The 11,225-nt window shown below is 53.0% G+C and overlaps 1 protein-coding gene across 1 annotated transcript in view; it reads left to right on the plus strand.

Annotated features, from left to right (window-relative positions):
• DRC3 (dynein regulatory complex subunit 3) overlaps positions 1-11,210 on the plus strand; it is a 31,138-nt gene extending 19,928 nt beyond the window's left edge. The window contains exons 9-13 of the mRNA XM_080827143.1: positions 1,713-1,844; positions 3,630-3,724; positions 5,629-5,752; positions 10,215-10,346; positions 10,909-11,210. Coding sequence (XP_080683269.1) covers positions 1,713-1,844; positions 3,630-3,724; positions 5,629-5,752; positions 10,215-10,346; positions 10,909-11,022 — 597 coding nt within the window. The 3' untranslated portion in view covers positions 11,023-11,210. The remainder of the gene's footprint in view (positions 1-1,712; positions 1,845-3,629; positions 3,725-5,628; positions 5,753-10,214; positions 10,347-10,908) is intronic.
• Positions 11,211-11,225: the final 15 nt, after the last annotated feature.

Here is an 11,225-nt window from a genome sequence, read left to right on the forward strand (position 1 = left end):
GAGGGTAAACATTGCATGTTTCATAACCATTTTTACTTCTTATTCTGTGAACTCTTTGTTCTTACAATATGCCCCAACTCATTTTTTCTATTTTTTTTTCTTTTTTTGTTTGTTTATTTATTTATTTGACAGACAGAGATCACAAGTAGGCAAAGAGGCAGGCAGAGAGGGAGAGGGGGAAGCAGGCTCCCCGCCGAGCAGAGAGCCAGATGCGGGGCTCGATCCCAGGACCCTGGGATCACGACCTGAGCTGAAGGCAGAGGCTTTAACCCACTGAGCCACCCAGGTGCCCCTTTTCTATTTTGTTTTTGGTCTATATCTCCTTTTTATTTTATTATTTTTTTTTAGTTTAATCGTTACTTTATAGGAGCTCTTTTTGACTGAGAAGTTAGCCCTGGGTCAGTGCAATGACTTGCAAATATATTTCCCACTTCGTGGTTCATCTTGTCAATTTTCTGTCTGTGGTGCTTTTGCCATTCAGATCCTTTTTTTAAAAAAAATATTTAATTTATTTATTTATTTGACAGAAAGAGAGAGAGATCACAAGTAGGCAGAGGGGGGGGGGTGGTAAGCAGGCTCCCCGCTGAGCAGAGAGCCCAATGCGGGGTTCGATCCCAGGACCCTGAGATGGTGACCTGAGCCAAAGGCGGAGGCCTAACCCACTGAGCCACCAAGGCACCCCTGCCATTCAGAATTTCTAAAATGTTCATGTAGTATAATTTATCAAGTTTGTTTTTCTGGTTATACTTAAAAGGGACTTCTCCACTCTGAAATTATTTATGAAAACCCACCCATGTTTCCTTCTAGTACTTTTATGGCTTTTCTTTGTACATTTAGATCTTCACTCTGAGGGCAATTTGTTTTTATGTAAGTTTCAAGGTAGGGATTGAATCTGATTTTTCTCCATACAGGGTAGCCATTATTATAAATATCGTTCATCACATTGAATTGTGCCAAGTTCCTCTTTCTTCCTTTCCAACTAATACCGTATAGCAACAGAAACAAGTTGACGGTGCATCTGGTGGCCAAGTCCCCGGGACGTTTGTTAGTGGTTGGCTGGAATTCAGCGCCAGGCTTGAAACCCAGGGTGCTTTCCAGCCTGTGAGCATTCTCTCATTCCAAACAGTCCAGCTCTGGGGTGCTCTGTGGGCCCAACTGGTTTCCTAAAGACTGGACCTTTTTCCAGTGTGTCTCTCTACCTCTGCCTGCTGTGGACCTTTTATTGGAGACTCTGTTCGCCAAGCCCCTGCTGTGAGTCAAGAGCTCACATATACTACCTAATCCCCAGGACTTTGTGACACACACACTTCTCTCCCCCTTTACATGAGGAAACCAAAGCTTCGAGAACGAAGGGGGCACACTCGGGGTCACACTGCTAATAAGTGACCCAGACAGGACTCAAGTTCAGGTTCACTTGATTCTGAAGCCGTTGCTCCTTCCACCCAGCCCAGCCACCTCTAGTGAAAACCAGAGCTAACGTGGATTGAGCCCTCACTAACCAGTGCTAGCATCTGCTCTAACTACCTCCAGGCACGGGGAGCGTAAGTAGCTTCCACAAGCCCACGAAGCTGACAAGTGACTTGCTGACACTTGAACTTGGACAGTCTAACCCCAGAGTCTAAGTTCTTAGCCACAAAACCAGCTAGCTGTTGCCTGTCATTAACTAATTACACTGGGTCGTGGATTCCTAAAGCACAGCCTTTTGTTTCCAGAGTCTAAACGCCATTCGAGAGGAGTTGGACCTGACCAACATCGAGGTGAGGATAGTGGAGTACAGCGAGGACATCACAGAGCTGTTCAACGTGCTCATGACGCTGGAGATGCAGTTGGTAGAGCAGCTGGAGGTGAGGCCGGGCCCCCGGGGCACAGAACACAGTAATTCAGCTGCAAAACAGCACTCGATAGGGAGACTTCCTAGGGCTTTCCTCTGCTGGAAACATCCCGTGCGAGTCACGGCTCAAACACGGCTCATCAGGCCTATGTTTGCTTTAATATATTTCAGTCATTCAGAGCGTAAGTGATTCTTGTGCCGCATGAGAGGTGAGCTCATTCCTCAGGAATGTGCCCCTATCCTGGAAGAACCCAGAGGCTCAGCGGGGAGAGGGTTTTTTTTTTTATTAGACCCAAGCAGCTGTCTGGGTGCTTGACAAACAAAGTGCCCCCCCCACCCCTGCGCTAGGATGGAACAAAGGCTCCTCCGCATTGCGGCCTGCGTTTGCCGCATTTCAGGGTTGGGCGATGAGCCTGCAATTCAACACTAAGTTGGGGAAGCCCAGCGCACCGCTTTCTACAATTTCTTACAGCCCCGGTGACTCGTGTGTTCACAAGGCAGGCAAGGCCGGGAGTCTGAAGGGCTGTGATGAATTGAACCTCATTGGAGGCTGCCGTGGCTGGGCCAAGAGATAGCGCCTAATCAATCCCTCACATGTCAAGTGACAGCTCAGACACGGATAGATCTCCCCGTCACAGCACACGGCAGATGCTGGCTTCCCGCTGGTGAAGGCTCGAGCGCAGCGGAAGGCCACTTATGGAGCATCGGGGAGGCTCAGGCAGCGGCTCCCGACCTCTCCCTGCGGGGACAGCCCCTTTCCGACACCCAGAAGTTCCCCGGAACCCGTGCGTGCATGCTCGGGCGTACCTGGTATCACCAGCGGCCCAGAAACTGTCAGGTGCACTCGTGCTTTTCAACGACTCGATGTTTATTCATTACGACCATGTTTACACACATTGCAAAAATGTGCAGCTGGGCCTGGAGACAGTCCTCAGACTCGGGTAGATTCCCAGTGCCCTCGGCACCCCCTGCGGCCCCCGGGGAGTCTGTAGTCAATCTGGGGCATGACCCGTCCTGGGGGGTGGTCACAAGGGAGCAGGCCTTACCATCACATCTCCCATGGTTCTCTCACTCAAGTCCCATTTAGGCCCTGGGTGCCCAGCTAAGCGCTGGGATGCAGCAATGAGGGGGTGCACTGGGGGGAGGTAGAAGCCAGACACGCAGTTGCATGCTTGTGGTGAGAGGTCAGGGGTCATGGCCAGCATTACTGAGGCACCTTGCAAGGCATGTCATGTGAAGTAACTCCTTTAAATTTCAACATGATTCCACAAGACAGGTATGACAAAGAAAACCCATTTCATAGATGAGGATTTTGAGGCCCAAGGAAGTTAGACACAGTGCTGGAGCTGGGATAGTGACTCAAGCAGTCTGGCTCTTAGCGACTTTCTCCCCCATTTCTCTGGAGGTGATGGACAGATGCCACTGAGAGGCCCAAAGGAAGGGGGTTAGCTCTATGTGTGTATGTGAGGGTTGTGGGAGGGGAAGACCAGGACAAGCATTCCTGGCAGAGGGACCAGCACGTGCAAAGGCCTGAAGGAAGCTTTGCATTAAACTTTCAGGGGATGGTGAGTAAGCTGAACTGTCTGGAGAGGAACACAGCTGTGAGAAAGAGGTCAGGAGAGGGGCCCAGTTCGTAGACATCTACCTGGGAAGGTCAAGGTAGTTGGTCTTTACCCTGAAGGTCTGGGATTGGAGAAGTCACCTGCTAAGTTTTACAGATCAACCTTTTGCTCTGATGCCAGGTCAGTCAAGTTCATGTCTAAATATTCATGTTAACTGTGTTCTTTGTCATTTCCAGGAGACCATAAACATGTTCGAAAGGAACATCATGGACTTGGTGGCACTCTTTCTTGAAAATGTCCAGAGTCTATATCCTTTCCTTGATGACCCTCCGTGAGGAGGTGCTCCTGGCCCACATCAGTGCTCCTCCTGCCTCCAGGGGAACCAAGGGAGGGGCACTTGCATTTTTTTTTTTTAAGATTTTATTCATTTATTTCAGAGAGAGAGCCCGAGCAGGGTGGGGGAGGACCAGAGGGAGAAGGAGAAGCAGACTCCCCGCTGAGCAGGGAACCTGACACGGGGCTCAGTCCCAGGAACCTGGGATCATGACCTGAGTCACCCAGGCACTCTGGCTGGTATTTTTAACAAAAGGCAGAGAAGAGTACAGCTCTTTCATGAACTAAGCAAGATGCAAGTAAGTGTAGTCCCCATCCAGGTGGCCACCTTTGGGTCACACCTACCCCCTCCCACTGCCACCAATGCCCTAAATAGGTTGGCAGAGATAGTGAAAAGTGAGCATTTTATAATCGTATTTCACTCTTTACCAGAAATACCCAAGCCCCAGTTTCATGTACAGAAAGGTCTCTGCTTGCGTCAGGGTGCCATCAAGCCCACCACAGGATAACATTTAGTGGGACTCTCCACCTTTGAGATTAGAGGAATGTAAAACCTCCTGTTTTTCAACAAGGAAGAAGCTCGACTTCAAAAGATGGAGATTTGGGGCACCTGGGGTGGCTCAGTGTGTTAAAGTCTCTGCTTTAGGCTCAGGTCATGATCCCAGGGTCCTGGGATTGCCCCGAGTCTGGCTCTCTGCTCAGCAGGGAGCCTGCTTCCTCCTCTCTCTCTCTGTCTGCCTCTCTGCCTGTGATCTCTGTCTGTCAAATAAATAAATAAATAAAATCTTAACAACAACAACAAAAAGATGGAGATTTGGCAACCACTTGGAATGTTCAAAGAACGTTCTGCAGGGTCTGAGGGAGTTTCCCTGACCCTCAGAACAATGGTGCCTTGTTAGAGTAAAGGTCTGGATGCCTAGCCGGGTTGCTGCATGGGGCCCTGTTTGCAGTAGAAGCCCTGGAATATTTGTTCTCAAATGAGAGATGTTCACAGGGGGACCGCACCCCAGAATCCCTGCCTGCCCCCTGTGTTGCGAGTACACACGCCCTGGGAGTGGGGCCACACCCGCGTTGCAGACACTGACAAATCCTTTATAATGAGATTGTCCGGTTAAATGTCAGGATTACGAGCCAATGTTTGGGGCATGACCAACCCTTCTGCTACCTGAATTCAGGGCACTGCCATGGGGAATGATGGGAGGCACAAACTGCTGTGCTCTACCTCAGAAGTAACCTCCTGGTTACTTCTTCCTTCCTGGGCCTACAGTCCTGCAAGGAGACAGAAGTTAGGGAGGCAGGAAGTAAACAGAGGCGGGGGGCCCAGAAGCCTCCTTGAGGGAGGGTTCTCTGAGAACCTGAGTGTGGGCCAGAAGTACAAGGCAGAAAAGGGAGGATATTCCAGGCACAAGAGGCAGCCTGTGCAAAGGCCCTGAGGCTCTGAGAGAGATTCAGTTCCAAGGGGGGCGGTGATATGGAGTGGAAAGCTCCTGGAGAACCATGAGCGTGGGAAGGATGAGGTTCAGTCTAGCTACATGATTAAGAGCTCACTGGCTGCTGTGGGGAAAAAGGGCTAGAATGGGGAGACCAGGACTTGGTTTGCCCTCCAGTCCAGAGGCGGTGGGAGGGAGAGATGGGGAAGATAGAGGAGTTCTGAGAGGACCCAGCGCCAAGAGGCAGTAGTGATGACTGTGTGTGTGTGTTGTGTTGTGTGTTTGTTTTGGCCCGGGGGGTTTCGTGCATGTGTAGGACCAGATACGAAGGTGGTGAGGAACCGGCACCTCCAGGAGTACCCTTCTGCCCAGCAAAGTCTGCTCTTGTCTGGAGGAAATGGACTGGCCCTATGGGGGTCTGCAGAGGTGCCTGGCCTGCTCCGCCCGTGGCCTTTGCTTAACTTGGCTGCACGATGGCCCAGTGCCGGGACCTGGAGAACCACCACCACGAGAAGCTCCTGGAGATCTCCATCAACACTCTGGAGAAGATCCTGAAGGGCGAACTGGACGAAGACCTGCCCGAGGACGTGCGGGCTGTGAGCACTGTGGGCGGGGCCGTGGGCGCGGTGGGCGGGGCTCGGGCCTGGTGGGCGGGGCCGTGGGCGTGGTGGGCGGGGCCAAGGGCAGCGGGTGGAGGTGGGTGCGAGGCTGGCCGGCTCAGGAGCCGTCTGTCTGTGGCTCCCGTAAGCCTTCAATCCTCCTAGAGCCTGTTTCCTCACCTGCAAAAGGGACCATAACGATAACTTTGCAAGGTGGTTGGCCGACGAAGTAGGCCAGCAAATAAAACACCTGGTGGGCACTCAGTGCAGAGCAGCTAAAGAGGAGCCCATGATAATTAAGTGGTTTCAACTTGCCAACAAGTTGGTTTCCAGAAGGTCATTTCTGGGGGGCTTCTGGAAGTTTCTGAGAGAGGCAGTTGCAGCTAGAGGTAAAGTTCTGAGATTTCACAGGCAGGCCTTCCTCACCCTCGCGTCTGTGGTGGGCCATACTACTAGGTGTCGGAAGGCCCAGGCACCATCTCTGAGCCGTCTGTTGCTGAGCCGCCTTCTGCTGCCCATCCAGTAATGGGCAGTCCCGCATCAGCCGTTAGCCCGAGCTCCTGAGCTCACCCGGGAGGCTGTCCGGGTCTCCTGCGTTGGGGTCCAGTGGCTGCTCCGTGTTACGTCTCTGGGGAGGGACGCAGGCGAGATCCTTGTCGGGAGCCTGCTTTCTTTCCTTCATCATTCATCCCACCCCCCGTTTCTCAGCTTCTCTCACCTCCATGTTAGTCTCCTACAGGCTGTTCTTCACACAGCAGCCAGAGATCCTTAGAAAACCCAAACCTCACCATTCTGTGCTTGTGCATAGCACATGGTAATGGCCTCCCATGAGCCTTGGAACAAGCACTTCACTTTACCATAGTCCACCGGACCCTTGTGCCTGGCCTGCCTGCCTCAGCCGCCTCGCCCCTCGCCCAGCCTCGGAGCCATTCCGCAAGCTCCCAGGCTTGCTCCCTTGTTCGATAGTCCGCCCAGCAGACACACCCTTCCCTCAGGCCTCCGGGTGTCTGGCTCATCCTCGTTCAGCTCTCTGCTCCAAGGGCAGCTCCTCGCAAAGGCCTTCCCGAATCGCTTTCTTAGAAAGCCACTCACTGTCTCTCTATCACACATCCCATTTATGGCTGTCACAGCCCTTATCACGGGTTCAGGCTATAATGTGTGTGTGTGTGGATTTGCTTATGTGACTATTCACTGCGAATCCAGACTCACGGGGAAGGCAGGGATGGCCTCTTCACTGCCATGTCCCTTGGGCCACACAGCCACAGCCCAGTAGAAGTGCCCTGAGTTCTCGAAGCCATGCTCTGTCAGATGCTGGCTAAGTTCCGTGGAAGGGACCCGCAGTCCGACTCCCACAGCTTCAGGGGTGGGGAAGGCTGAGACCGACGCCTGGGGCAGCGGCGAGCTGGCAGGCCTGCCATGTTGCTGGCCCTCCCTCCCTAAACCCCTGCCATATGCTGCTGCTGACCAGACCCAAGGAGATGTCACTTCCCCTGAGCCTTGAAATAAGGCCACCCACAAGAGCCCACTCTGTTATCCCCCAGGGTTACCACTGAGGGGTCACGGAGCTCCCTCACTGCACGCCTCCCAGGTGCGTGACACTCAGAGGGCACAGGACTGAAACATCCCTTCCTAATAACTGCGACACAGAAAAATACGGGCCCCGAAACTCAGCGGTAGACAAGCAGGCTGGACTGGTGCTTCCAGTGGCCAGCCCTCTCTCCTCCCAGGATGACTCTGCCTGGCACCATGTGACACCTGTTCGTGTGGTTCCAGGAATGCTCAGTACCTGCCGACTAAGTGGGGGCCGGCCACGGTGGCTGGCGACACGGAGCTCCCCTCGCCGCAGGCTCGCCCCTGTCGGGGCGCAGAAGCCTGAGGCTCACCTAGGATCTCCTTTATGTCCCCAAAGAACACTACAAAAGTGGCACTGTTATCATTCACAGTTTACGGATGGGAAAATTGGGGAGGACTGCGTCTCAGAGCAGTTTGGTAAGCCGCAAAAAGTGACTGCGCTTGGGAGGACCGGAGTCTGGAATCAACTCCAGCCTGAGACGGTAGACACTCCCTGTGGATTACATACAGGCTGGCGTGCTGGGTTCACCGGGAGCCCCAGGCACTAGAGTAAATGGGGCTCTGCCTTGGGCTTGCCAGCGGGACTGGTGTCGAGTGCCACCATTGAGGCCTCATGGGGCGGCCAGTAGAGCCTCCTGGACACCTGCCCTCTGCGGCCAGGGTGAGCTCTGTCCTTTGGGGAATGCCTGCAGTCGCATCGAGAGACAGCCCCAGGACCTTGATACTGTGGCTTAGGTCTCCTTCGCTAGTATTTTTTTTTTTTTTTTTTTTTTTTTTTTGAGTAGGCTCCATGCCCAGTGTGGAGCCCAACACAGGGCTTGAACTGAGAAACACCAGACACATGTTTGTTCTTTTAATTTTCACATCCACGCAGTGAAATCTGTACCATCATGGTCCCCTTTTATAGACAGGAAACCTGAGGCACAGAAACCAGGTAACCCACCCAAAGACACACAGCGTGTAAGTGGCAGAGCTGTGATTTAACACAGGCAGTTTGACTCAGAGCCTGTGGCAAAACAGGGATGTCCGGATGTGTGAATAGGGCCCCCAGTGAAGGAAAAAACCAGGTTTCTCTTATCTAATCATCAAGGAGCAGATCGTGATAAAAACGTCTCAAAGAGGAGATTGTTTATCTCTTTAAAACTCCTCTCATTCAGTCGAGTGATTGTGATCAGCTCTAGCCACTGTTCTGGCCAAAGGTGTCTTTTGAAGTCCTTGGGTGCTTTGGAAGGAAAAGCAGAAGGCGGGTGCTCAAGGAGGAAGCCGGGAGCTTCCAGGGAGGGAGGAGATGGGAGCGGTGCCGGCAGCCACAGCCACCGGTGGCAGGATCAGTGTGCGGGCCAGCACACCACCGGTCCCCTCCACTGTGTCCCAGGGCAGTGAGCCTGGTGCGGCGACGAGTCACTGCCACATGCAGGGGGCCCAGGAGGTCAGACTTGCTCCCGGGATGCCTCTGAACATCCACGTGAGCGTCCAGCAGCAGGGGCAGGGCCCCCACTCAGCCCCAGGCCACAGAGAGAACCTGTGATTCCCCAGACACTGTGCTCAAGTGACAAAAGTCGTGTCTCCCCCCTCCGCCTGCAAGAAGTTGCTTTGAAACAAATGTGTCTTGAGGGATGTGTCTTCACCTCTGAGCCTGAAGCTCGGGGGCAGGCAGGTTGTACACACCTTTGAGCCCTTCCCAGAGTCTGGCCTGGCCCGTCTCGCACAGAGGAAGATCTCCATGACTTCTCGCCATTTCTCCCATGCTGTGCTACCATCAGCTGCGTCAGCCAGCCTGCCCTCCCTACATGGGGTTCTGTGGAAACCCATCACCCCGCATGGTACTCACAGCCATTTCTCTGAAAAGAAGGCTGTGGCCACAGAAACTGGCAAATCAAGAGAGAGAAAGTTAAAAGAATTTCTACTTTCCAGAGCCTTCTCTGTTTTGTGGCCTGTAAAATTCAGAAGGGGCCTAGGCTTTCCCAAATGTATTTGACCCAAAGAAAACATTTTTGGGTTTTTTTTGTTTTTTTTTTTTTTTGCAGGAATACTAGTATCTCAAGATCGCACAGAACATATTTTGGAGACTATTAAGTGAACCACTACTATATTAAAGGAAAAAACCAAGTGTTTATCTACAGTCCTCTCAACGACAGAGAACAGTCATGTCCTTTGCCTTTCCTCAAAAGCATAAGCACACTTGCCAAGTGCTCCCCTAGCCTCGCCCTGCTCTGGGAAATGATTCCACTTGATTTCCAACTGTCCCAGCTACCCGACAGCCATAGTGTGGACACCTAGAACCAGCCCGCCAGGCCTGGTAGAGGGTGGGCGTTCTCAGCAGCTTTTTACAAGGCAGAAAACAAGGTCAGGAACAAGAAGGCAGGAGACCCCAAGTATATTCCGAGTGCAAGTGGGTTAACGTGAAGGGCGATGGACACACAAGGTGGGGCGAGCAGCCACGGATTCACAGGGGCTTCGGTCCTCAGAGGAGCCCCGAGACCCTCGGCCAGCCTCACACTTCCCACCCGGCAGGCAGGTGTCAGGGAAATCAGACTTGAGAGCCAGCAAGAGAGAACCACTGTGGGAGCAGACAGAGCTCACCTCTGAACAGCCCCCCGCCTCCTCCCTGAAGGAAACACACTCCCAACCAGCCTGGTACTCAGTCAAAGTCGGTGCCTTGGTGGGCCCCCTCCCACAGCGCTTGTCGTGGCTGGGGTCTGGGAGGAGGTGTCCTTGGAAGATGAGCTGTGAGAAGGACACAAAGGTGGGCGCTGCACTGGGCGCTGGGCAGCTGCCTCCACCAGCCAGGCGACACTCGGCTGTTCCCTCTCTCCTCGGCTCTGACCGCGTACCTGGGGGCAGGGAATGTGACACGCACGGTCATTTGATCTTTCTTCCTCACCAGCTTTTTGTCGACAAAGACACCATTGTTAACGCCGTCGGGGCGTCACATGACATCCACCTCCTGAAGATCGACAATCGAGAAGACGAACTGGTGACCAGGACCAACTCTTGGTGTACACACTTAGTGGACACGGTGAGTGGGTGGTACCCTGGTCTAGAAGGGTCTAGGAGGCTGCATCCGTTTCTCCAGCTATAAGCCGGAGAGAAAGTAGCCATCCTCCTCTGGGAGCATATACCCTGGGCAACACGAAAAACAGTCAAATTAAGGATGGTAGAATTCCGTACTGAAGACAGACTCTAGAACCCACACACCAATGCACCCTAACTCCTTCCTCAAAGCGGAGGTGAGCAGAACGCGGAGACTTTTTTATTTTTTTAAAGATTTTATTTATTTGACAGAGATCGCAAGTAGGCAGAGAGGCAGGCGGAGAGAGAGGGGGAAGCAGGCTCCCCGCCAAGCAGAGAGCCCGATGCAGGGCATCGATCCCAGGACCCTGGGATCATGACCTGAGCTGAAGGCAGAGGCTTAACCCACTGAGCCACCCAGGCGCCCCTAACGCGGAGACTTTAAAGTAAACGAGGGATGCAACTGTGCAGATTTTGAAGAACAACTTCCTTTTTCCCAGACTGTACTTGGGAAAAGAACACCAGCAAATTCTCTGACTTAAGGACCTGGGCTTGGCTTCCCCCCCCAGATCCACAAGGATGAGATCATGAGGAACCGCAGGCGAGTGAAGGAGATCAATCAGTACATCGACCACATACAAAACGAGCTGGACAACCTGGAATGCGGTGATGTCATAGATTAGGCCACGCCCACACTGTCCCTGGAACCCAGCCGTGGGCGCTCACCGCACGCACACGCCACGCACATCCCTGTCTTGCAGGCATTACTGGGAGTCTCTCAACCCACAACCCCTCCCCCAGCACCATTCTTCCCCGCCCCCCTGGGAAAACTTGCAAATGTAGAGAAAAATAAAGGACCATGTCATCTTTTCTCTATTTTTTTTTT

This window comes from Martes martes (genome assembly GCF_963455335.1).
Source record: "Martes martes genome assembly, chromosome: 16".
NCBI classification, from domain to species: domain Eukaryota; kingdom Metazoa; phylum Chordata; class Mammalia; order Carnivora; family Mustelidae; genus Martes; species Martes martes.